The sequence below is a fragment of the Halichoerus grypus genome, chromosome 1 (genome assembly GCF_964656455.1).
Source record: "Halichoerus grypus chromosome 1, mHalGry1.hap1.1, whole genome shotgun sequence".
NCBI lineage: Eukaryota > Metazoa > Chordata > Mammalia > Carnivora > Phocidae > Halichoerus > Halichoerus grypus.
In genome coordinates, this window is record NC_135712.1 from 12,917,851 (window position 1) to 12,944,664 (window position 26,814).

The 26,814-nt window shown below is 37.6% G+C and overlaps 1 protein-coding gene across 1 annotated transcript in view; it reads left to right on the top strand.

The window, feature by feature from the left end:
• PAXBP1 (PAX3 and PAX7 binding protein 1) overlaps window positions 1-26,814 on the top strand; it is a 32,968-nt gene that overhangs the window by 898 nt on the left and 5,256 nt on the right. Inside the window, exons 2-15 of the mRNA XM_036082548.1 lie at window positions 1,049-1,177; window positions 5,205-5,381; window positions 6,644-6,865; window positions 7,642-7,745; window positions 8,756-8,973; window positions 9,507-9,696; window positions 13,350-13,473; window positions 16,880-16,979; window positions 17,067-17,182; window positions 18,982-19,181; window positions 20,200-20,344; window positions 21,029-21,150; window positions 22,354-22,430; window positions 22,810-22,876. Coding sequence (XP_035938441.1) covers window positions 1,049-1,177; window positions 5,205-5,381; window positions 6,644-6,865; window positions 7,642-7,745; window positions 8,756-8,973; window positions 9,507-9,696; window positions 13,350-13,473; window positions 16,880-16,979; window positions 17,067-17,182; window positions 18,982-19,181; window positions 20,200-20,344; window positions 21,029-21,150; window positions 22,354-22,430; window positions 22,810-22,876 — 1,991 coding nt within the window. The remainder of the gene's footprint in view (window positions 1-1,048; window positions 1,178-5,204; window positions 5,382-6,643; window positions 6,866-7,641; window positions 7,746-8,755; window positions 8,974-9,506; window positions 9,697-13,349; window positions 13,474-16,879; window positions 16,980-17,066; window positions 17,183-18,981; window positions 19,182-20,199; window positions 20,345-21,028; window positions 21,151-22,353; window positions 22,431-22,809; window positions 22,877-26,814) is intronic.

A 26,814-nucleotide genomic window follows, 5' to 3' on the forward strand; every position in this document is an offset into this window, starting at 1 on the left:
CTGTCCAGACATCCTTGACCAGGAAGGCTGGGTTTGTAAAGAGGAATCCTAAATCTGGGAACAGAATCCCCGGAGTTGAAGCTCTGGTTAGGAGTGACCTTGGACCAGTCCCTTGCAAACGTCGAGCCTCCGTTTCTCCATGAAAATAAATAGGGGTACAGATGCACGGCTTTCCTCGCATTGATTTTTGGACAATGAGGAGAGACGGTGTAATAGTAATTGAAGGCATTTTATCCAAACGGTTGTGAGAGGCTAAGCTGCAGTGGATTTAGATTTCTGATCATATATGAGCCTTAAATCTAACTTTCCGACCAGTTGCATGTGTGTTTATGTAACCCAATTAAGTGCATGTTATTAAAAAAAAGAAAGACTTTTGGATATCTCACTTGTATCTTGATGCAAGATGCTCTCATCCTTCCAGGAAGGTGGGCATTTTCTCTTTGGCCTTTCTGTTATTATTTTGTTTGAGAGGACCACAGCCAGATTTTTTTTCTTTTTCTTTTTTTTTTTTTTGATGATGATGCAGAAACTATTTGGTAAAGTGTTTGTATCTGACTTTAAAATTTTCAAATCAGACAGTGGATACATACCAAAACTTATTTTTGAAAAGTGCTTTGCTCTCAGCTTAGTCTTGAAATAATATATGTCAGTTTGTGATGGTTATAGATTTACTCAGACCTGACAGCTCTCTTACCCAACGTCTTTTGACTTTGGATTTTTTTTTTCTGATAATAAAGTAATTAAGTGCTTTTTCAGTGATTTTGTTTTCTTCCTGAGGAGAACAATAGGACATATGAAAACTTTGTGTAGTCGCAAGTGTTGTGCCTTTTAAAAAGTCTCAAATTTGCATTATGTGAGGTTAATTTATGAAGTTGACAGCTTTTGAGAGTCTGTGACAGATTTGGAATAACTTCAAATTATGTAATGCTTTGGGGTGTATGAGTATCCATTTGGATGAATGCGAAAAGCACATAAGACCATGTGAAAGTTAGAAGGGAAAATACTGTCTGAAATGGTTGCTACAGCTTCATTTAATTTCTTTTCTAAGAAAATGAAGAAGTTTTCAAAGTGAAGAAATCAAGTTACAGCAAAAAAATAGTAAAATTACTTAAGAAAGAATATAAAGAAGATCTTGAAAAATCGAAGATTAAAACAGAACTCAATTCATCAGCAGACAGTAAGTACCAAACTAATAGGATTCTTTTGAAACAACAAAATGAAAGCTCTTTCTCACAAGGATTGATTGAATGGATTTGCTGTATATATCATGAACTTGTTCAATTGATTCTGTTGTTGTCAAAGGTCCAAATTGAATATTGATACAGTTCTGTTATTTAATTCTAACACAGTTGCACAGTAAATGCATTTTTTTTTTTCAATTTGTCAGAGAGAGAGAGAGGGTGAGCACAAACGGGGAGCGGCAGCAGAGGGAGAAGCAGGCTCCCCACTGAGTGGGGAATCAGATGCGGGACTTGATCCCAGGACCCTGGGATCATGACCTGATCCGAAGGCAGACGCTTAACGACTGAGCCACCCAGGCATCCCAGTAAATGCATTTTAAAAAAAGACAGAATCCTTGCCACTGGAATGTTTCTGCTATAGCACCTGAATCCTCCCCCAATTTTCTTGTTAGTGTTCAGACTGCTGTTAACCAGAGAAAGGAAGTTTCCCACTTAAGCCTGAGACGCGGATTTATTCCTGTTTGAGATAGTACTGTGTAAATTACTGTACTTGTATTTTATAGAGACAGGTGTTCCATTTCTTTGGTGGTATTTCCACAGTTGGTTTAATTCTTGCAGAACTTTAGGAACCTTGTTTTAATGTTTGTTGATAATACTTTCTCATTCAGCAGCCCTATGGATGAAGACTCCTCAGTGTGAGGCCCCTGCCTACATTGTACAGACATTTCTCAACACCCTTTCACAACTGAAGCTTAACAATTTTAAGAAGTTATTTGTCTTGGAGGAAAGTGGATCCATTATAATATGCTGTGGTCTGAATTATTCTCATGCAAATGCTGAATCTTTCTATTCTATGGAATTAAGGATAGAATTATTATTTCACGGGTTCTCAGCCAAAGGCTTAAGGTGAAAAAGTATGTCATTATATCTCAAATTTACAGTCTCATTTTGGAGACAGCATCATTAATGTATAATTGGACCCAATGTTTGGCCAAATGTCCAATGAGTGGTTTAAAGGGGAACTGCATTTTTTTAGAGGCAGGAGAAGGAATGCTTCAAAGATAAAGTAGAATATGAAACTGGATTTTTGATCATTTAAATTCCAAAAGATGGGAGAGGGAAGATACGGGTGTATAATCAAAGATTAAAGTGACTAAGGTAAGAGCAAATACATTTGTCAGGTCAAAGTGGATGATTTATAGAGGAAGTAGAGGTTTAGGGTGAAAGGTACATTGTTGACAGATTGTGAAGGATGTTTAGTATCCAATAAGGGGTTTAGAGTTGCTGTGTTGGATGGCTTGCCAAGATGGTGACATGATAAATGCCCTTTGAAACCTTAACCTGGTATTAACATGCGGAATGGATTGGCACAAGGAGAGATTGGAGGCTTAAAACAGTTTAAAATCAAGGGCCAGCTTTGCTCATTAATAGTGAGTTTAAAAAGGTCTTAGTTGAGTGAGACTGAGGCTTTTCCTGACTCAGTGGGAAATAGTGGATGAGTTAAAAATGTTTGCTGTGGGTGTGGGAGAAGAAATGGAAAGAAAGGATTATTTGAAAAACATTCCAAGGGAAAAATTGGTAGGCTTGATATATGCTTTAACTATTGGATTTAAAAAAACAGTCAAATTTTGAACTTTTGTGACATGGTGACTGAGAGAACAATGCTGTATTATATACAGAAATAGGGAAGGCAGGTGGGAGGAGGAGTATTTTTAGGGGAACCAATTATTTTGGAGTCTAGGAAACTGCTTTTTTCCCAAATCTTTTGAGAACCAACTGTGTGCAGTATAATAGTGCAAGAAAGATCAGAAGTGAGAAAGGACCACTTAGAAATGGAAGCAAGTCTGGGATTTATGAGGTCTTCTGTGACCTGTGATCTTTGTGACAAAGACTTCTACCTTTAATAAGTGTACACATAGAGAAGAGGATTTACTAAATAAAATCATAAAGGCCAAAGAAGAGATAGGAAAAGTTTCAAGATGACGATGCTCATTTGAATGAGAAAGTACCAGAAAAGTGAGGAAAAGAAAGGACCAAGGAGAGGCCATTGGCAGGGTTGTAGGTGAATTATCCTTCTTTCTGGAGGAGGGTGTCTGGCAGAAGAGACAGGTCCACTAGCCAAGCTGTATCTGTTTGGATGAAGGAACATCTTTTGCTAAATTGCTCAACGATACTGTATGAATTTGTTGTAGCTGCAGCCATTGGGTTAGCTGGTATGGGAGCTTGGACCGAGAGAAAGCAAAGGCCATTTGCCTAGGTTGAGGCACAAGTTGGTGATGAAGTAGAAGTCAGCAGGTCCACTGCTTTCCAGAAGTTTGTCAGAGAGAGAAGTAGAGGACAGTAACTAGAGGGACCATTGGGATCAAGGAGAAGTTTTTCAATAAGGAGAAAACTGTGTTTGTAGACAGAAGAAAGGCGAGGGAGAGCCTGATCAAGTTCAAGGTAAAGAGAATGTTCATGAGAACAAGTTTCCTGATGTGGTAGTAGAAGAAATTGAGGGTCCTAGAGGAGCCTAGAGAAAGGTTATTTAGTATCTCTTTTTACAAAGACATCTGGAAGGATAATACATATCCACTGACAAAAATTCACCTGTAACCATGTTGTGCACTTGTATGTGTTCAATCATAAAATGTATTTGCTTAGTCTTAAAATCTGCAGAAATCATTATCTGAACATATCTGGTCTGGTAGACCTTTCACAGTTCTATTGAAAGCCATCGATTTAGTGTGGGTTTAGAGTAGAAGGAAATGGGTAGTTTTTGACTCCGATTCTTGGGTAGTTTTTGACTCCCGTGTAACTGTATCTGATAAGGTGAATTTTTAAATCTCATAGCATCAGAATGCACTTCAGAAGAAAGGCTGTGGCTAATGAAATAGGATGGTAGATGAGAAGACTAAGGAGCCTAAGACATAATGACCGGAATCTTAGTAAACTTAAAAGTGTGTATATGGCGGAGTGGTATTATCCCTGGGATTCTTATTGAGGGGAATGGAATATGGTTTGAGATGAATAGGGAATCTTTGAAACGCTTTTTGGGAGGGGAACATGCTAGGGAAACAAGAGAAGAATATCATATTTAGAATAAACTTTTACTATTTCATTATATTCATTGTGCCTATTGCGTGCCTATTTCAAGGTGAAAAACACTTTGATTTTCTTGATTTTTGCCTGGGACTGATGGTGCAGTGGGGCTAGTTAGTTATAAGGAACGTAAAGCTCTGTAAAGATGCAGTGGTGCCTCCTGGAATGCAGTGGCAGGAAAGCAGTGTTGCAACTGGTCTTATGAATGGCCTCAGAATTAGGGAGCTCTCTCTCTGTCCATATGGCAGAATATGGCACTCTACAGCTCCCTTCCGGGTTTACATGTGGTTGTTTTTAGTGCCACCTGGTCTCTGACTTGTCTTGCTGTCTCAGTTCCAGGTTCCCAGAAAGAGAATCAGGTTGTGTCTGCTTTGGTCACAAATCCACTCTTGAACATTGAGTCATGGCAGTGGGGTCAGAGTTGCATTGTATAAATGTGACTTTTGGGTCTTAACCCCTTCAGGTGATGGATGACAAATGGTTATGAACTAAGAAGATAATCCTGAAGTATTCATTGCAGAGAGGTTTATGTGGTCCATAAACATTGTTCTTGATAGAAAGCTGCCTCAGAGGAGCTTAGAGTTTAATGAAATGCTGATATAAAATGAAATAATGATTCAAAGAGGTATGAACAGTTAACCAGTGCAAGTTTAGAGGAAGAAACAGTTAATTTTGATAAATTTAGTAAAATTTTGATAAAGTGAACTCAAGGTGGAATTGAGCAGAGCCTCCAATGCAGCCCTGTGACCCCTATATTACTTTTACTTCCCAATTAATGCCTATTGTTGGATATTTCATTTTCATACATCAGTGGTTTGAGTTTTTTATAAATAATTAAAATAGTTCAAACTTGAACGAATTAAGCCTGTAAACGAATAAAAGGGTGCCTACCTGATTTATGCATTCTATTTTAAATATATTTTAATAACTTCACAAATGTAGACGAACCACCTTTGGACAAAACAGGACATGTTAAGGACACCAGTCAAGAAGATGGGGTTATCATCAGTGAACACGGTGAAGATGAAATGGATATGGAAAGTGAGAAGGAGGAAGAAAAGCCAAAAGCTGGTGGAGCCTTTTCAAACGCTTTATCTTCTTTGAACGTTCTCCGTCCAGGTGTGTACTTGCAAATACTCCTCAGAAATGAAGGACTCCCTCAAGGAGGGGCCGTGTGGAAAGATGGTGAAGGAAGGAGTTAGCTAAGTGGTTTTTCTTATGACATCCGTTTGAAGCCAAGGGTTTTCTTTTGCAAATAAAGTTAGAGAACTAGAAACTTTCCAATTTTCCAAGTTCATGCTCAGATAGGCAACTTTTGTTATCAGAGCAAATGTGGGGGCTTCAAGTAAATGGATAAGTGGTACTAAAGTTTCTCTTTTTTTAATGTATTTCAGATTAAGACTTCAACATTTTTAGAAATGCTACTAAAAGCAAAAGTATAATGCAATTAGTTTTATGCCCACACTCTCTTCCTTTTTACTTTTCTTTAGGAAATAGTTTGCAAATCTGTTCACTGGGTAGTCAGTTTTCCAGTAAATAAATGCTTAGAAAAAGTGTCTAGCAGGAGAGGAACAGCTCAGTAAATTAAGGTACATTTACATGATGGGATATTCTAAAGCTATTAAAATAACATTAGATAAGTAGCAAGGCCTTAATTTTTACTGTAGGTGAAAGGTCAATTCGAGTATGTAGTAGGTTATGCTTTATCTGTTCAGTGAATATGGTTAAGCCATTAAAAATTGTGTTTATGCCAAACAGCAACATGGAAAAAACTTACAATGCTTTAGTATGAGGCAAGATTACTACAGAATATATTCAGTATGCTTACAGGTGAACTGAACACTATTTGCAACAGTGTTCTTTAAGGTGTGTTTTTTAAGGTGTGTTTGTGGGCACCTTTTTGGTTTTTGTTTGCTTTCTAGTTCAGTAACATGATTTGATTACTTTTGTTTATTAAAAATGAAAAAAAATTACAGTTAATGTTTTTTAAGGTGTGTTTGTGGGCACCTTTTTGGTTTTTGTTTGCTTTCTAGTTCAGTAACATGATTTGATTACTTTTGTTTATTAAAAATGAAAAAAAATTACAGTTAAAATAAAGTTGCTATGGTGGATTTTCCCATCTCCTCTTTCTCATACATATTGTCATTATATATATATTTTTAGTGTCCTTAGTGACTTTTAGTTTCCATTTAAGCTAAATTAAGAATAAATCAGTTGGACTACAGGCACAGTTTGGGAAGGGGGCACCAGCAACTAACATTAGACCATCACTACGACAAGACTGTCTTGGTGAGATTATTTTACCCTTCATATTTTCAAGAAACTAGAAATTTTATACCCTAAAACCTCCATCTTTTATAATCCTTACCGTATGTTTCCAGGAGAAATTCCAGATGCAGCTTTTATACATGCTGCAAGGAAAAAGCGTCAAATGGCCCGAGAACTAGGAGATTTCACTCCTCATGATAGTGAGCCTGGTAAAGGCCGCCTTGTTAGAGAAGATGAGAATGATGCCAGCGATGATGAAGATGATGATGAGAAACGCCGCATAGTTTTTTCTGTGAAAGAAAAGTCACAAAGACAGAAAATTGCAGAGGAAATAGGTAACTTGATTTAATAGGATAGTAAGCCTGGTGCATTGCTATTAAATATGATTTGCTATTAAATATAGCCAAACAAAAAGTACCCACATTTACTTAACTGTGTTTTGTTTTTTTTTTTTTAAAGATTTTATTTATTTATTTGAGAGAGAGACAGAGATAGCTAGAGAGAGCAGGGGCTGGGAGGAGAGGGAGAAGTAGACTCCCCACTGAGCAGGGAGCCCGACGTGGGGCTCGATCCCAGGACACTGGGATCATGACCTGAGCCAAAGGCAGACGCCCAACCGACTGAGCCACCCAGGTGCCCCTTACTTAACTATGTTTAATGTTTGAGGACTGTTTTTGCTTGGGTACAAGTGTCTTACTAGAATTTTTTTTAAAACTATAGCACAATTGTGATAGCTAATGTTTATTGAGCTCTTCCTGAGTAGGCAGTATTGTGTTAAGCACTTTACATGCATAAATTTATATAATCAGCTTAACATTCTTCAGAGGCCTGTAGGTTTTGTTCTTCCCTTTGTTGATATGATGTCAAGCTCACAGATTAGGAAACCCTCCTAAGGTTTTAAGGGTTACATAATACTGCCTTTTGCTTCAAGGGATACCGCGGCTAAGACAAACAAGGTCAGGAGTAGCAAAGGAGAGGAGATCATGATAGACATTTTAGTAAGACTGAATTAATACCAATAGTTTTGCTTAATTTTTGTGAAGTGCCAGGTTAGCATCTCTTCCCTGCCTGCTTTTCTGGTATTTAATTTTCTTTGCTGCTATGACTGTAGGCATTGAGGGGAGTGATGATGATGCTTTAGTAGCTGGAGAACAAGATGAAGAACTCAGCCGATGGGAACAGGAGCAGATAAGAAAAGGAATTAATATCCCTCAGGTAAGAACTGAAGGATTTCACTTCAGAAATTAAAAAGTAAATGAAAAACCTTTTTTGCCTATTTTGTTGAGTTAAAAACATATTGCACGTTGAGTTGAATCTTTGTCATTCATTCAACTAACGTAATTAAGAAAATTACATAAAGTTATATATCCAATAACCTTTTAAAAGAAACTGTATTATCTATTGCTTTTTACAGTCAGAATGATGGAAAATTTTCTGGTTTCTTAGATCAGTGTTTCTCAGGGTGGTCCTTCAACCAGCAGCAGCAGCTGGGAGTTTGTTAGAAATGCAAACTCTCACCCTCTTGAGATCCAGTGAATGAGAAGCTGGGTCGGGGGGCCCAGCCACCCATCCCGGGTCATCGTGATGCACACTGAACTTGAGAAACACTGTTCGGATAAAATCTTTCTTTCCTGTAGAGCTTATTGTTTCTGACTTCAGAAATTATTCTGTGGAAAATGGATTTCTCTGTGATATGAAAACTTACTCTAGATGGAAAGTCTATTCCTCAATAGTTACAACAGTTTGCTTTATGGAATTAAGTAGAACAGTGGAAGTGTTGTGTAAATGTAAACTATTTTGGTTACTGGTGTTTGACACAGAATTTTGCACACGTTTGGGTTATGTTAAGAAAATAGGGTACTTAGATGGCAGTCTCTAGTCGCCGCTTATCTATTTATTCTCTACTTAGAACGAGTCATTTCTTCTCTCCCATTGATAACATGGTGGCCTTGGATTATTTCCTATGTCCCTTCCAACTCTAAACTTCTCTGATACTATGTTTTCCTGAAAATTATTAGAAATGAATCCAGTAATCCCACAAGAGTTAGAATGTTCATCCAGCCCTACCTTTACTTGATTCTGAAGAACTCTGCAATTACTTATTTTAATTAATGTAGTATTTGGAAAATGGTATAATTTTTGCTTTTTTTTTTTTTTTTAACCCTAAAGGCATGATATTACAGTTTTAACTGTTAGTTTTCATATATATCCCATTTCTTTTCTAGGTTCAAGCAAGTCAGCCCACTGAAGTGAATATGTACTACCAGAACACTTACCAGACGATGCCTTATGGTTCATCCTATGGCATTCCTTATAGTTATACTGCCTATGGATCATCTGATGCCAAATCTCAAAAAACAGATAATACAGTCCCTTTCAAAACTCCCAGTAATGAGATGACTCCCGTTACTATTGATTTGGTAAAGAAACAGCTTAAAGACAGGTAGGGCAGATCAACTTCTTAAAGACCTGTCCTCTAGCTTTCTGTTCCCTCAGGCAACATGTAGTCTGGGGTAGCAGATGCAGAATATCGGCAAAGAAGATTCACTGGCCCATCTTCAAAAGCTAAACAGAAGATGACTTCATACTTTGTTCTGCTACCTTCTTGGATTACTTCTGTGGAAGCCTCGAAAAGTTATAAAAAATGCCACTCCATGATCTTGTTGAAGACAGTTCTGAGTTTGTACCTCTTGGACTCTGAAAGAGTGTAGTCAAGATATGGGGGGAAAAGCGAAACAGATTTTGGTTAGCCCACCAAATAACTTTATATGAAGTCTGTAAACTGCCTTTTTTTTTTCTTTTTTCTTTTTTTTTTTTTTTTTTTGAGAAAAAAGCAGTACAGATGAAAAGATGCCACTCCAAGTATTTTTATATTCTAATAGTGGAACTAAATGCATTATTATAATATTGCAAGAGTCCTGACAGCATAGACTTTTGGATGTAAATGTGTTATATTTATCCTTTTGTGTTCTTAAGGTTGGACTCCATGAAAGAACTGCACAAAACAAATCGACAGCAGCATGAGAAACATCTGCAAAGCCGAGTGGACTCTACCAGGGCTATTGAAAGATTAGAAGGGTCTTCTGGGGGTATTGGTGAACGGTATAAATTTTTGCAAGAAATGCGAGGGTATGTCCAAGACTTGCTTGAGTGTTTCAGTGAAAAGGTAAGAATGCAAAAATATTAATCTCTTTGACTAAGGCAAAATTAGGGAGGTCTAGACGGCCTTGTGTAGATCATTTCTGTATTCCTCAGAAAATATCCACTGCATTCAGCTCTAGAAGTGATGAAAAGCCATGCTTCATTTTCTTCACTTCATTAGCGGCATTCTATCTTGGGGGCGGCATAGTGCCTTTGTTGAAAACAAAAAAGATAAAGCATATTTAAATAAGACTTTGGCAAGTTGTGCTTAATATAGTGGTAGATTATTGGCCTGCCCTGAAATATTAGAATATAAGGTACTCCTCTGGTGGAATTTTCTTTTTTACGGTTTAGGTCTAAACTTATCTTTAAACTGTTTCTACATATAATTCCAAATAGGCATAAACTTGCAAAATTTTATTAGTTTTTTTTTTTCTTTTAACTCTAGATAAAGTTGGTCACCATCGCTGCTGATAGTTTTCATCTAAATAAGCCTATGCTTCATCCATTTCAGGAACCGTAACATTGGTCATAATTTCTTTGAAGGCCTCATTTCTTCCAAGTTCGTTTTTTGTTTTTTTGTATGCTAGTCACTTGGAATAGTTTTTTACATTCTACTGTGCCATTTATTTGCATTTTTTAAATTAGCTGCACATAGGATCCCCTTCTCAAATGACCTCTTAATTGATTTTTCTTTTTCAAGATAAATGTAATTGGTACATTGGTTTATAAGCATTTATGGACTTTGTGGCCTTATGTTTTAAAAAAAAAAAAAAGAAAAAGAAAATCTTGAATATCCTGTCTCTAAACTTCCAAGTGATACAGAATTAGAAGGCACATTTTTCCCTTTTTCTTGGCTGTGTGGATTAACATAGAATCTGTAAGCTTAGTATGTTTGAAGGAGTATTTTTATCATCTCTGCTGATTACTTCAATACCCTAAAGCCAAAGACTCACAAAAGAACACTGCTAGACTGTCTTCCTCATGGGTCTTAATGGTTCTAGCCAGTCTGTGGTCAGATGCAGGCTGAGACAGCATTCACCAGGTCTTATCTGTAGGGTTTATCACGTTCTTGTCTTACCACCTGATTCCTGGAGAAGCAACTGTAGTCTGAGCTATGATAGCCCAGATCACTGGCTTAGGGCGACAAGTACAAGGATGGGAAAGAAACCTAGGTTTGACTTTGCAGGGGGCTAGAGTCCAGGTGGGAAGTAGACATAGGTGTCAGAGCTGGTGGTTGTGTCCTTCCTATTAATAAAGCCCTTTTGAGCCCAGTGGACATGGTGGGAGCTGATCTAATAACCTTTTGTGACTGGAGAAAGGATCTTTGTCTTAAACCATACTTTGTAAGTGAGGTTGGTCCCTGTCGAGTTTTTTCCTTGAAGTATCTGAGCATTTGCTTTAGAACTTAGTAAACTTACATACTTGTAACTGTAAGCTTAACTCTTAAAAATTGACAGTAACATGATCAACTAGATTATATCATTCTTGAATTAAAGAGACTACTAGGACGTCTAGTTCATATAGTTTTCAATTGCTGTTTTTAAAAACAAGTAGTAGTATACTTTATTGATCTCAATTACCATGTTCCTCGAGAAATCACTTCAAATGTGCTAATGTGGTTTCACAGAGTCACTTACAGAGGTAGATAATCCTTTCTTTTGAGGATGAGTATTTTATTTCATGTTGACATTTTCATATGCATTGAGTTTTATTAAGAGACTGCTTCTAAGTTAATACTGTCATTATTGTCGCCTTGGAAATATTTAGGAATAATTGGATACATTTGAATATTCATTTTATACTATAAAAATTTGTTTTAGGGTAAGGCCATAGAAAGATGAACATTTCTTTGTTTTTTTTCTCTTCTGTTATAAAAGTTTGAGTAGTTTTGAATTTAGATTTTTTAATTATTTAAAGATCATTTTAACTTTCCATTGTTTTGTTTCCCTATAGTCATCTTCCTTCTTGTGTTCTTTGCTTTAAATTTGGTCTTGAAATAAAAATAGTCAAGAACAGTTTTGAGTTTGGAGAGGGTAAAGAAATTGTCGTGGTGCATACTCTTGAGACAAATCAATATTGTTAAGAAACATGAAAGAGAGCTGAAGAATGTGTTTGAAGGTTTTTATTCAGAATTTTCTCAGCTTTGTTGAAAGGCATTCCAATTACCTAAACAGAAAAATTACATTATCAGAATTTTAACTATAAATTGAATAATTAAATTCTGGCTGATGCAACCTTAGGCGGGTAGCTCTTATAGGAGAGGAATGTTAACAGTCTCCGGGACTGAAAGAATGCACCTTAGGTACATAGGTACATTTGTCTTTCGTCCTGTGTGGTGTGAAAAAAATAAGGGGGTGGGGAAGTGTAAGTCACAGTAATACAGCACTAAATGCTTTAAAAAAAAAAAATCTCTCATTGTAAATTTTAAAGATAGAGCCTGTGGGCTCAGCTGTCTAAGATAATCAGTGCAGATTTGGGGACATTGTTGCCCATGGTGTGGCATATTAGAGATTAAAATAACTCCATCAGTTTGATCTTTCTGTGAACATTTGCTACTTTTTCAACAGAATCATGCAAGTGTATAAAATTGCTTTTATTACAGACATCTTTGAATTCCACCTGCCTTTTTTTATTTTCCATTTGCAGTCTGTTCAGTTCAGGAAGCTGCTATAACACTTGGTGCCAGTGTTCCCAAACTCTAAATAATGTGTTTTCCATTTGCACTAACCATCAGGAAACTAGAATTTCTGGTTTCCTCAGGTATGTGTAGTGGTTGTTAGTGTTTTGTGAAAGTTTCATAGCGTTTGGTTATAATATAAGATATTGACAAAAAGAAAGTTTTCTGTTTTTTTAAGTTAGGTTTCATTCTATAAGCTTTTGTACTCTATATGAACCGAGTGAATGCTTAGCTGTGGATATTAACCTGGAAAAATTCATTGACTTTGTAAACTGATAATTCATGTGATGAATTTTATTATTTTATTATAAAATACGGAAAAACTTAAACATTTACTAGCTTTCTGAGTTTGAGATCTTGACATTAGGTTAGTGAAAGCTAGAAATTTTATTTGCCTTACTGATGTAAGTGAAGGCAGTTCACATTTAAGAATGTGTAATAAAGCTGCAACATAGTGTGACATTACTACGTTACTGTAAGATACTTGGTACGTACAAGTGGCAGAGCAGTTTAAGTGTCCAGAATTGGGCAGCTTGCTGACTCCCGTTCTTACCTGCTCGTGGAGCCCTTGCCTTTTTTTGGTACTGCACGGCAGTAATGGTTTATTTTAAGCTACAAAAATTCTGAGGGAGATCATGCTGCTGGAAAACTAAAAATGGACTTTAAAAGACTTGCAAGTACTTTATTCTGAAAGAAAAGCACTACAGTTTTTGACATTTCTTTACTTGCTCTCTTTACTAATATTGAAGTGATAAGTTTCCTAACCAGACTTTTACTCCAATAACTAGGCACTGGACATTATAGCTCTATATATGGATTAAAAGAAGAGATGTTTCCTTAACATCATAAAACTGAATTGTAATTTGTGTCCCTTTGGGAGTTCATGATTATTCTGTCCATAGAGGGTACTTTTTCAGAAATCCGGAAATAGTACGGAACCCTCAACTAAGGAAGCAACTGAGGAGTTTGGTGTTACGGAGTGTGTTGTATTTTTACAGGTGCCACTGATTAATGAACTTGAATCAGCAATACATCAGCTGTACAAACAGCGAGCTTCCCGCCTTGTCCAAAGACGACAAGATGATATTAAAGATGAATCTTCGGAGTTTTCAAGCCATTCAAGTCAGTCCATCTTGAAGGTTTTTATTATTCATTAAACAACCTTGTTTACTTAGTGCAGCCTAATTGAAAATTAGAGAGCTTAGTTTTTTTTTTTTTTAAAGAAACATTTCCTTGCTCTTGTGTCAGGTAGTTCTAAAACTTGAACAGCATGTCCTTGGATTGTGTTTAAGAAAATACAGCTTCGCAAAGGAGCTCAAAAATGTGCACTGATATTCTATCAATCTTATTCTTCTTTGGACATATTTTTTCATTCCTTAGAGTATAGAGAAGATTATTTTCAGTGTTTTATCTTAAAACCACTATCATTTGGCCCCAGTTGATCCCCCCCCCCCCCCTGCATTTTCATCCTGTTCATAACACCAGTACAGATGCTGTTGTTGATCACAGTGAAAGATTCTGAGTTTGGGGACTAGGAAAATACCGAAAGGGGGTTTTAATAACATAACAAAGGATACAACTCCAAGATTGGGGGATTTTTGAGCTTCATGTCTTGGAGAAAAGCAAAATTTTTTTATTTTTGAGCTTCATGTCTTGGAGAAAAGCAAAATTTTTTTATTCTCTAGTTTGCCTTTTATACTGGATTTTTTTAATAAGTCAGTTGCCTCCAATTCTTGAAATTTTAATGTAAAAGTTCAGAAATTCAGTTTATATTCCTTTCATTATGAGATGTGTTATGGAAAACCGAAATTAATTGGAAACCTCTTATTAAATAGTTTAGCTGAGATTCTTTAACCAGAAGTTTTAAACCTTTTAATTCCGTTTTTCCATTATGCTCCATATTCTTGGGTGCTCTGCTAGGAATTTTCCCAGCATGGATTTCTCGTGGCTTCTTTTGTCATCTCTTTGTTCCCTGTGTCAGCAGTTCTAAATGAAGTATGCATGACAATTACCTGTAATACTAATTTAAAATGCAGGTTTCCTGGTCCTATCCCCAGAGATTTTTGCTAGGTCTTGGATAGTGACCAGTATCTTCTTGTTAAACAATCACCTCAGGTGATCCAAGTGCAAAGGCCCCTCGTGTTATTCTTTCTGAAAACAGTGCTTTGTCCTACAGGGTGTCCCCTAAATTAGATGTTGGATCCTTGAGAAGGCATCCTGTGTGCAGGATGGATTTTGGACCATTGTAAAGAGGTGGTAATATGGCCCTCAGAGCTGAGTGAGACTCAGATGTGAGCCATATGAATGGCTTTGACCTCCTCTTTTTGCCACACAAACTTAAATTGGTTTATTGCCATATTGGGCACCTAGATGACTAATGCAGGCCTTCCAGATCACTTTTGATCCAGGCAGAACCAGATTTCTGGGGCAGATTACAGGTAACCTATGAAGGGAAGTAATTCCTTTTTAAGTTAAATGGTTTGTATGAGCTGTGCATCTCATCAGATACCTTTTCCTGCCTATTATCTGTTCCTTATAATTTGAAGCTATTTACTTACATCATAGTAGAAATAAAGGTTGAATGATGTATGTTAATTAGATGGAGAGTTGGAAAAAAATTGAAAAGTAATGAGAAAGTGAAAAATACTGCCTTGGAGAGGAGTATTCATTGTCAGAGGTTTGAGGAAAATTACATGGGACACTGAAGTACCACTTCCATTTCTGATCTTTTTTTAAAGAAACAGAAAACCCCGAGATTCATCTGTTGAGATTTGTGAACACTTACCACAATTACTGCATGTAGTTTTAGAGAAGTGAAGGAGGCTATCCCTCAAGTCATCTACTCTCTCATATCTCCGTTATACTATAGAATCTAATAAACATAGCAACATTTTAAGTATTTATTATAGCAGTGAGTATTCTTTAAAATACTTCTTTAATGATGGATACCTCTTAAAGAGACAGGAATCATTTCTATGGTTTGGGACTTTAGCTAATTCACCTGTGGTGTGTGAACTCACAGTTGAGGTACAATAGGGGCATTTTTCTTGTTTACCATACTCATTTTTCTTTATAATTGCTGAACTCTGGAACATCCTTCCTGATGTCAGAGCGATTTTGAAGTATGAATGAACAATTCAGAAAGTCAGCTTTTAAAAATAGTTGGGTCTACGATAGTTAGGATACACTGAAGTAGAGGGCTAATTTTTGGGTTTGTTTTTTTCTGTTGCTGCTATTGGCGGCACATCTCTGATATCAGGGGAAGAAATATGCAAAAGCCTTGAATCGATGTCTTTCATTTTATGTATGATTTTCCCCGCATCCTGTCCCTTGGGTTGTTTGCTTCTGTTAACAATCCCTGTCTTACAGAATATCTTCTGTATTCTAAATGTAGAAGTGAGGGAAGTATTGCATACAGATGGTACCCCCACTCTTCCTCCTACCCTAGACAAGAGATTAGAGGACTGTTCTCTGGAGAGAGAGAATGGGCCCAGAGAAAAGACCCTGAGACGCCCCCAACAGAAGACTTTGTCCCAGGGATCGGGTGGAGAGGCCTCTGTTAGATACCCCCCACCTTTGTCCGTAGAACTAGCAGTCTCGTTCTTTTATATGAGGTGGTTACTGATCATAGAGCAGCACACGCAGTAGAACCAAAGGGACTGAGGAAACAAAGACAATGCAGGCAGTAGAAGAAAACATAAAATAGACTTGAGATCCTTCAGGAGGTAATAGGAGGTGCCATACACGTGACAAAAGTAGAGGATGCTATAGAGGGAGTATTCTCAGAGTAGGAGCCATCTCTTAGAAATTAAAAATATGGTAACTGAAATATAAATTTAAATAGGAAGGTTGGAAGCTAAGGCTAGAAAATTGCCCTAGAAAGTTAAAAAAAGAGACGGGAAATAGGAAGCAAAAAAAGAAGTAAGGGAATTGTGCTTTGAAAGAGTGTTTGAGAAAGCATAAGGTGGTCTTCTTAGATCTGGTTTTCAGTCTATATGTTGATTCTGCCCTTGTTCTAGAAATAGTAATGAGAATAAATTTCTACACAGCAAAGTTAGAATAAATAGGATAAATTATTAAATTCCTGAAACAAAGCTGTTTTCTCATCCTTCCTACCCATGTTTCTTTTCTGTCATATCATTCAACATGTGATGCTTAACTTCTTCCTTAAAAAGTAATCTATTATTTTTCCCTTTGCACAGGTAATTTTGATTTTTAATTTATTTGGTCATCATGATAGCATCAACTAGTTAATTCTGTTACAAGTAGATATAAAAATAGTGATTAAGCCCAGTTGTTTTCGTGTAGGGTTATTGAACTCCCCATTTATTTTTCTACTCCTTTTCATGGGAACACGGCATAATACTGAGATTTGCTCTAAACTAGAAAACTATCTGGTTTAGCAGTTACCGCAGAATCCTGTCGTTGAGATTAGCAAACAGTCTATCATTATGGCTTATTCTGTGCAAACTCTTTCCTCAAGATTGTTGAAGGAAGGCTTTTAATTTTAACCATCGTTGTTTTATAGATAAAGCTCTGATGGCACCAAATCTCGATTCCTTTGGGCGAGATCGGGCACTGTATCAAGAGCATGCAAAACGTAGGATTGCAGAACGGGAGGCCAGGAGGTAATTCTAAAAATGCTTGCTGTTGCTTTGTTTGCAAAGGGAGGACTGTCTTTTATCTGGTTTGGGAACATGATGTTTGTTATTTAGGACTCGTCGGAGACAAGCCAGAGAGCAAACCGGTAAGATGGCAGATCACCTTGAAGGCCTTTCCAGTGATGATGAAGAAACTTCTACAGATATTACAAATTTCAATCTGGAAAAAGGTTAGACATTTATTTGGAAATGAGATTCATTGCCACTTTGGTTTCTACTTGGGTGTGGTTTTTACCATGAGATGGTGTGAAGTTTTGTGGCCTCTGAATTAGAATCAACCACTTTTTTCTTAATTGTAAAAACTTGTACCCATTTTTATTAACTGCATATAATGATGAATTCTCAGAATAGTGGTGACACCTCATCACGGGCTTTATTTAGTACTTGCGTAATAAATGATATTACTCTTCAGAACCATAGAATTTTAAGTGACCAAAAAAAAAAAAATGTGCCAGATCCCAAGGATAGCCCTAATGCAGCCTGTCCTAGGATGGTAGAACTCGGCCATGGGACACTCAGCCCTGAAGTAAACTCCTGATTTGGGGAGTCCTGAATAATTTCAACCAAGAGGAATAGTTAATACTATTATGTGCCAGGCATTTCTAGAAAGGTCTTCAGGAATCTTTATTTGCCACTGTTGGTTGTGGTTATTTGGAATTATATCGGCTGCAAGCCATTTGGAACTTAGTTGGAGAAGCCTATTTTTCTCCCACCTTTTCATAGTGAATATTTTTAAACAGAAATTAGAAAGAATAGCACAGTGATCACCCATGTACTTGTCACCCAAATTCAACAGGTCTTACCATCATTTAACCAAGTTTGCCTTAATTTTTTGAGGGATGTGTGAGTGTGTGTGTGTGTGTGTTGTTGAACCATTTGAAAGTAACCTGTAGACACCATGACACTTTAAACACTTGAGCATGTTTAACTAAAAGTTCTTAATATTGTGTCTGTTTAATAGCAGTTCCCCCAGAATAAAACTCTTGGGACTGTTTTTGTGGATTATTCTGTATTTTCCAAACTAGGATCCACACGAGATTTCCTGCCCCGCTTTTGGTTGTTACGTTTTTTCCCCCTAGAATTAATGAATGTCCATGAGTACCTTACACATATACACACCCCCATTGTTTGTTTAAGACATTAAGTTTTTGAAGAGACCAGGCCACTTACCTTGCAGAACTTCCTACATTCTAAATTTGTCTGTTTCCTCATAGTATTAATTTGTTTTTCCATTCACTGTTATTTCTGTGTAAGCTGGCATTTAGGTCTGAAGACTTGATTAGATTGAGGTTAAGCTTTTGTTTTGGCAAGAATACTTCATATAAGATGCTGCTGCTTATTGCATTAATGTCAGATGGCGAATGTTAGATTGTCCCACTGTTAGTGGTGTTAAGATTGATCTTGACAAGTAAGTTGTCATAACTAGGTTTCTCCGTTATAAAGATTCCCAAGTCATCAGCGGCATCAAAGAACCTTCCACTTAAAGATCCTAGCCTCCATTGCCCATACTTGTCTATGTCCGTTCTTGCTGTCACCGACAGACTTTGAAAAAAGTGATATGATTGTTCACTGATCATGATGCACATCTGATATTTATACAGTGATTTGTGGACTGAAGAGCAATTGCTTCATGCAATTACTCATGGTTAATATCCATAGTGACTGAAATTTGAACTGACTTGTTGGGGGACAGGTGGGATTTAACTAAACTCTGGGCACCAGAAATGGTACATATTGCAGCCGTGCAAATGAATACTGCCTGCACTCTGGTTTGCATAATAGACATTTGAAACCTAAACTTACTCTGTTTATGCTTTCTGTTAAGTAGTAATTAATAATGATTTCTCTGTAATGAGCCTATCTGACTGATACTGAAGCTACACCGAAAATACTGAATTGTTTTTTTTTCTACTACATACTAAATTATGGTTCTCTGTGGGATTTTTTTTGTTTTTATTGTTGTGTTTAGATCGCATTTCAAAGGAGTCCAGCAAGGTTTTTGAAGATGTCCTTGAAAGTTTCTATTCAATCGACTGTATTAAATCCCAGTTTGAGGCATGGCGTTCAAAATACTATCTGTCCTACAAGGATGCTTACATCGGCCTTTGTTTGCCAAAGCTGTTCAACCCCCTTATACGGCTGCAGCTTCTCACTTGGACTCCTCTTGAGGTGAGTGGCTTGTGTCACTAGTACAAAGCAATATAACATGGTACCTGGGTAATTTTAATCTCAAAGCTCGGGGGGAGGTAAGGCACAGGGCTCCAATACAAATTGTATGATGTCATGATCTTTTACCCTCCCTTCCTTCTCAAGAGAATCATTGGTTACTTTCAAGTTACAGGCAATGCTTTTCTCAGTCAACTAAAATTACGTGTAGTGACACTGGGATATGAACATGGATGAATAATCAGACCTTGGTCCTTTGATCCTAGAAAAACTTAGAACCTCCTGGGACAGCTCAGTGAGGTGGATGTGAAATGAGGACCTGAACTGAGTCGGGGGTAATGGAAGTTGGGAGAATAAGACAAATTGATAAATATAAGAGGTGCAATCAGGGACCTGATGGCCTGGTATATAAGGGTCCTATATACGTTCAGTGGTCATGTTTAAGAGAGGGTTTGGGGGGTTACCTGCATGTGGATGGAGCCATGGGCACGAGTGAGATGGGCTGGGTTGGATGTGTAAACCGTAAGGAGAGGGCTGAGGTCGGAGCCCTTGAAACGACTGAACAAAACTGAACCTTTTGGCCCCCAGCTCTCAGTTGGTCTTTGCCAGACCTTGTGGAGTTTCACCCTGTGCATGTGTGTCTTAGTACACAGCAGAGCTCAGCGGGACTTGTGTGCATTTTGGAGTTCTTTTTCTGGGTCACTCCCTCCTCCGCCCCACGGCTTCCAGCTTTCTCAGCCTCCCTGAGCTCCAGTGCTTGTCTCCACACCTGAGCGAGACTGCTCTGCCTGCCATCTCCCACCAGGGGCTCGCCTCCGTTGATTCTCTCCCTTTCGGGGGCCATAGTCCTCTCCTGCCTGTGTCCAGTGTCTGAAAATGGATGTTTCATATATTTTGTCTAGTCTTTAGTTGTTTACGGCTGAAGGTTAAATCCTGTTCCTGTTCCTGTTACTCTTACCATGGCTAGAGGCAGAAATAACAAGCATTTGAAATGTTTCGCTTACAATATTCTTTTTTCTAGGCAAAATGTCGTGACTTTGAGAATATGCTGTGGTTTGAATCTTTGCTCTTTTATGGTTGTGAAGAGCGAGAGCAAGAGAAAGATGATGTAGATGTTGCACTATTGCCTACCATTGTGGAAAAGGTGATTCTTCCTAAACTAACAGGTAGAGATTTCTGAATTTGAACATTTAAACACGTGGGTTTTCCAAATCTATTTTTACGAGTTTTTAACCAGAGCGTATTTCCTCATAGAAGTTATATTACAAATGATAAAGTAACCACCGGGTCCAGAGATGGCTAAAGGGTGGACATCTCTTAACCTAGGACTTGAAGACCACCCTGGGGTGGGCCTGGAGTTGGGGGCAGTAATTGATCCATAGGTGAATTTTAGAGACTCTTAAACACGACCTGAAGCAAAACGGAACACATAGTTTTGGCAGGGGGATATGCATTTTCCTGGGGAGCAATTTCATTACTTCTGTTAATTTCTCAAAAAAGATTAGGAATCATTGGTATGGGAACCTATTTAAAATATTAAAAATAAGTTTCAAGTTTAGTTAGGAAATCTTGATGCTGGGACATCTCCTAGGATACAGAAGTCCTCCCTTCCTTGCCAATCTTTATTATCACCCGGCAGCAGAAAATAGAATGAATCTGTGCCCTCCCCACATTTACCTAATCCTCAACGTTCCCACAGTTAAGAGGACAAAGAAGAGTGGAGCTTATACTCTAGAAAGAGAAAAAGTAAGTCAGGATTGGCATTTATAAGTTGAGGACTGCTTGACAGCAGATTTAAGTCAGCTGCAATTTACTTCTATATCTCAACACATTCTACTTTTCTCTTATAGTAATAGCTGAAAATATGTGGGACCCTTTTTCTACAACACAGACTTCAAGAATGGTTGGAATTACACTAAAATTGATAAATGGATATCCTTCAGTAGTGAATGCAGAAAACAAAAATACACAGGTAATTTAATTATTTATTATATGTGAACATTTTTTTTCCTCCCCTCTCCTTTCAAAAATGAGCAAGAGTTGGGGCACCTGGGTGGCTCATTCGGTTAAGCGGCTACCTTCCGCTCAAGTCATGATCTCAGGGTCCTGGGATTGAGCCCTGCGTCCACCTCCCTGCTTGGTGGGGAGTCTGCTTCTCCCTCTCCCCCTGCCCCTCTCCACTGCTCATGCGCACGTGCACTCTCTTTTTCTCTCTCTCAAATAAATAAAATCTTAAAAAAAAATTAAAAAATGAGCAAGAGTTGAGGGAATGAGTGGTTATGTTCTAAGGCTTGCCGGAAAATCCCATTCCCTCAGGCCATCTGGTCCTTTGTAGGCTGAAATATACAAGATTTGAGATAATCGTTTTTAATTTTCAACTCTCTCTGGCAAGGTGATGTCATTACTCCAGGTAGCTTCTCATTCTTCTCACCTCCCCACTTCCCACTAATTAAACATTCCTTTAAGAACTGTTTTTTGGTTTTTGTTTTTTGGGTTTTTTTTGGAAAAAGAAAAATGTAAAACTACTAGAATGGGTAACCATTGATGATTTAAATGCTAAAACATTTGAACAGCATGTAAAACAACTAGTTTTCAAACTTCAGATTGTTGCCATCCCTCTGGGCCTTCTTAGGTAAGCAATTTAGACAGAGAAAAGGTGCTCTTTTTTTTTTTTAAGATTTTATTTATTTGAGAGAAAGAGACAGAGAGGGCATAGTGGGGGATGTAGAGAGAGACGGAGAAGCAGGCTCCCTGCTGAGCAGGGAGCCCGATGCTGGACTCGATCCCAGGACCCTGAGATCATGACCTGAGCTGAAGGCATAAGCTTCACCGTCTGAGCCACTCAGGTCCCCCAGCAAAGGTGCTCTCCACTATCATTTTCACTGATCTCATTTTGAGAAGAACCAGATTATGTGTCTGATTTTAAATCTTAGTGGTACATAGCCTGAAGGGTTTACAGATTCTAAGTGGCTTCATTGCCTGGTAGTTGAGGGCTGAACTAAGAGTAGTGAGTATTAAAGACCTTAATGCCTTCAGTGAGGAAGGTAAAAAGTAGAAGACTGTTGACTTGAAATTGAATACTCAGTGATTTAGAATATGGCTTGTTTTTATTTCTTAAAATTTAATTTTTATCATAACTCTTATTAAAATGTGTCCTCTGTTTTTAATTCTTTAGGTGTACCTAAAAGCACTCTTATTAAGAATGAGGAGAACTTTAGATGATGATGTTTTCATGCCCTTATATCCCAAAAAGTAAGTAACTCTTCAGAATGTTAAAGATGATAATATTCTCCATTATCTTCCAGAGAAGGCTTCTTAAGTTCTAGAAAAACTAAAGGTAGCCTGAAATACAAACTTTACCTTTTTAAACATGTAACCCAAAGAGACTAGCTCAGTGGGGAAATTGTTCCCTTAAGCAAAATAAAGCAAATAATGCTTTTTGTTCTCCCTTTGTATCTCACCGTAAATTTCCATTTTCTTTTAAAACCTAACTTCTGGAATATAATTATTTGAAAATTTGAAAAATTACTTAATTCTTTTGTTAAGCTATTTTACTTGTAGAACTCTTTTCCAGAAATCAGATGGCACTTAACATATAAAATATTTGCTCATTTTTCTCTTTTTTTCTTAGTGTCTTGGAAAATAAAAATTCTGGGCCTTATTTGTTTTTTCAACGACAGTTTTGGTCTTCAGTTAAGGTATGTGTCTCTAGGCTATCTAAAAGACTTCAGATTTTCTTTGAACCATATATTTCGGAAGGTATTTTGCAATTTGATTAAGTAAATCTGTAGGCTTAGATTGATATCTGTATACAAACTCCATTTTACAAACTAATTTTATTCCAAAAGTTTATTCAGGTGTGATGTTTCCACACGAGAAAATGTATTGAGTTCCAAAGCAAGGTCTAAGCTAGCCAGCGAAATGCCTTGCTAAGCCACAGTTCTTTATTCAGCGAGTAGAGTACCAGTTACTTTTCTCAATTGGGGAATATAGCACTGAATATGATAGAAGTGGAGCCTTCGTGGAGTTGATAATCCAGCATAGTTGACAGCAAACCAGTATTATTATCTCAGGTGTGATGAATCCTGAAAGGAGAAATTCAAGGTAGTATGGGCGCATATGACAAGGGCACAGAGCCCTTGACTGGTGAGTCACAGAAGATCCCCAACTGCCCTGGGGAAGTGCTATTTAGATCATTAGACCAGAAGAATAGGAGCTGGCACTGAGCTGAGGATGAGCAGCATATTCTAGAAAAACTGAGAAAAGTCCAAAATGGCTGGAGTTAGGAGATGAGCTAGCTTCCCAGATGACATAGGAGCTGTAATTTACGTATAGACCTGTGTTCACTACCCACATCAAGATGCATAGCACTTCTACCATCTCCCCAGTTTCCCCATATCCCTTTGTAGTCAAGCCCACCCCTGCACCATGGCCACCCCTTTTCCTTGTCCTGTGGTTTTCTTTGTAAGGGTGCCTAATGAATGGAATTATTTACAGTCTGGCTTCATTTACGTAACATAGTGCATTTGAGATTTATCAGTGTTGTCATGTGTTACTGGTAGTTAATTTCTTTTATTGCTAAGTAGTATTCCTTTTGTAAGGTGGATGATACCACAAGTTGCTATTTTTTTTTTAATCCATTCTCCAATTGAGGAATATTGGATTTTTTCCAGTTTGGAGTGATTATGAATTAAAGCTGCTGTAAGCATTTGCATACAGGCCTTTTCTGGGTATGTAAGTTTACATTTCAATTGGGTAAATACCTATGAAAAGCTGGTTTTCAGATCAACAACATATTAATGTTATCCAGTTATCCCTCATTTTCACCACATACCATACTCGGTATTGTCAGTTTTGGAGTGGTTTTTTTTGTTTTTTTTTTTTAAGTCATTCTACTAGCTGTGTAGAGGTGTCCTATTACAGTCTTAATTTGTATTTCTGTAATGACTGATGATGTTGAGCATGTTTTCCTCTGTTTATTTGCTATTTGTATATGTTCTCTGGTGAAGTACCTGTTCAAATCTTTTGCATTTTTTTAAGATTTTATTTATTTGAGAGATAGAGCAGGGGGAGGGGCAGAGAGAGAGGAAGAAACAGACTCCCTGCTGAGCAGGGAGCCTGATGCAGGGACTCGAAGCTGGATCCTAGGACCCTATTATCATGACCTTAGCTGAAGGCAGATGCTTAATCAACTGAGCCACCCAGGCACCCAAATCTTTTGTGTTTTTAAAAATTGTCTTACTGAGCTTTGAGTTCTGTATTCTGGATACAAATTCTTTATCAGGTGTATGATTTGTAGAGAGTTTTACTTTTCTACTGTGTGGTTTGTCTTCATTCCCTTAACAGTCTTTCAAAGTGCAGAAGTTCTTCATTTTGATGATGTCCAGCTTATCACATTTTCCTGTCATGGATTGTGCTTTGGGTGTCATAGCTAAGAAATCTTTACGTAACACAAGACCACAAAGTTTTTCTTCTATCCTTTCATCTAGATAGATCATAGTTTCAGGTTTTACATATAAGTCCATGATCCATTTTGAGTTAATTTTTATATAAGGTGTGGGGCCTGGATTGAACTTCATTTGTTCCAGAACTGTTTATTGAAAAGGATATCTTTTTTTTTAATTTTTAAAATTTTTATTTTAATTCCAGTATAGTTGACGTACATTATATTAGTTTCATGTGTACGGTATAGTAGTTCAACCATTCTTTGCATTACCCTGTGCTCATCATGATATATGTACTCCTTAATCCCCATCACCTGTTTCACTCATCACCCCCCCCCCCCCAGCCTCCCCTCTGGGGACCATCAGTTCTCTATAGTTGAGTCTGTTTCTTCTTTTGTCTTTTTTTTCTTTGCTTATTTGTTTTCTTGAATTCCACATATAGGTGAAATCATATGGTATTTGTCTTTCTCTAACTGCCTTAATTTCACTTAGCATTATACTCTCTAGCTCCATCCATGTTGCAAATGGCAAGATTTCATCCTTAATGATGGCTGAATAATATTCTGGGGTGGGTGGGTGGGTGTGTGTGTGTGTGTGGGTGTGTGTGTGTGTGTACATAACCACATCTTCTTTATCTACTCATCAATCGATGGACAGTTGGGCTGCTTCCGTAATTTGGCTATTATAAATAATGCTAAGGCTGTCTTTATTGAATTGCTTGTATACCTTTGTTGAAAATTAATACTGGTCATGGAAGGGACATGCACAAATTGCCATTTTTAAGATTACTCTGGCTGTTGTGTGGATAATGGATCAAAGCAGGTAAGGATAGTAATAATGAAAATTTATTATGGATGTACTGTGTGCTAAGCACTGTGCCACACTGTTGTTTATCTTGTTGAATTGTCACAGTAGCCTATAACTAGACACTGTTCTCACTCTACTCCTGGGACAGTTAGGCACAGAATAACCAGCCCAGAGTCATTCCTTTGTTCAGTGTAGAAATGGGAGTCTTATTGAGGCCAGTTCTGACTGATGAGCAGCTCTTCTCAGGTGGGGTCCGTGAAATAATCAATACCTAATGCCCTAGGTCCTCCATTGAGCATAATGAATTCTCTTTTCCCTGCGTCTAGAATGGTACTTGCTCTGTACCATCTTTGGGAAAATTAAGGAGTCACTCAAATCATTTTCTATAGGTTTTATTTCTCTCATAGAACCCTGCTTGAGAAAGACTACTCCAGAGCTAGTGCTCATAATCACTTGAGGAACTGTGAGGTCTAGAAAGAGATGATGGCAGCTTGGATTAGGGGAGGTGGCAACAGGAACTGAGCGAAATGGACACAATGGATGGAGGTGGGGTCAAACAACCGGAGGGAGAGGTGAAGAACGACATCGAAGTTTCCAGCCTAATCAGTTGGTTGGATAATGTTAGCATTTACTGAGCTGAGAAATACTGAGAAACTTGGGAATTTTTATGCTGGGATGGGCTGGGAACTCCCATTTTATAATAATGTGACTGCATAATAATGGCTTCTATTTTGCGTGTACTGAGCTTGAGTAGCTTGAGCTATTGAAGTGACATAGCTCAGTTCAGGTTCATGAGATCTGGTAAACATGCAGTGTTGTAGTCAAAAAGAGAATTTCCATCTTTTCCTGGATGGTTGTAGAACTCAAGCATGATTTTGAATGAAGGACATTTATCGAAGGATCAGCACTTGCCTGGTAGTACTTTCTATTATGATGGAAGATGTTCTGTTTTTGTACTGGCCTATAAAGTAGCCACTAGCCCCGTGTGGCTATTTATGTCTTAATTAGTTAATTTTAATTAATTAAAGCTTAAAAATTCAAATTCTCAGTCATTTGAGGCAACATTTGGACCCTGTTAATTAGTACTTTGGCAAAACATGGTCCACTGTATTTCATAAGGTGTTTTACTCTGTAAGTATTTTCTTTGACTTAATTTAGTTGTTTAACAATGCCTTGGAATAGTCTTTCTTTTTATAAAAAAGCCAGACTTCTAGAAACAGAGATCTGATGCGCGGTTGCCAGAAGTGGGGAGTCCAGGGTGGGGGGACTAGGTGAAAGGGGTCAAAAGTACACACTTCCAGTTACAAGATAAAATAATTCTGTGTGTAATGTACAACATGGTGACTGTAGGTAATAATAACGTGTTGTATATTTAAAGTTGCTCA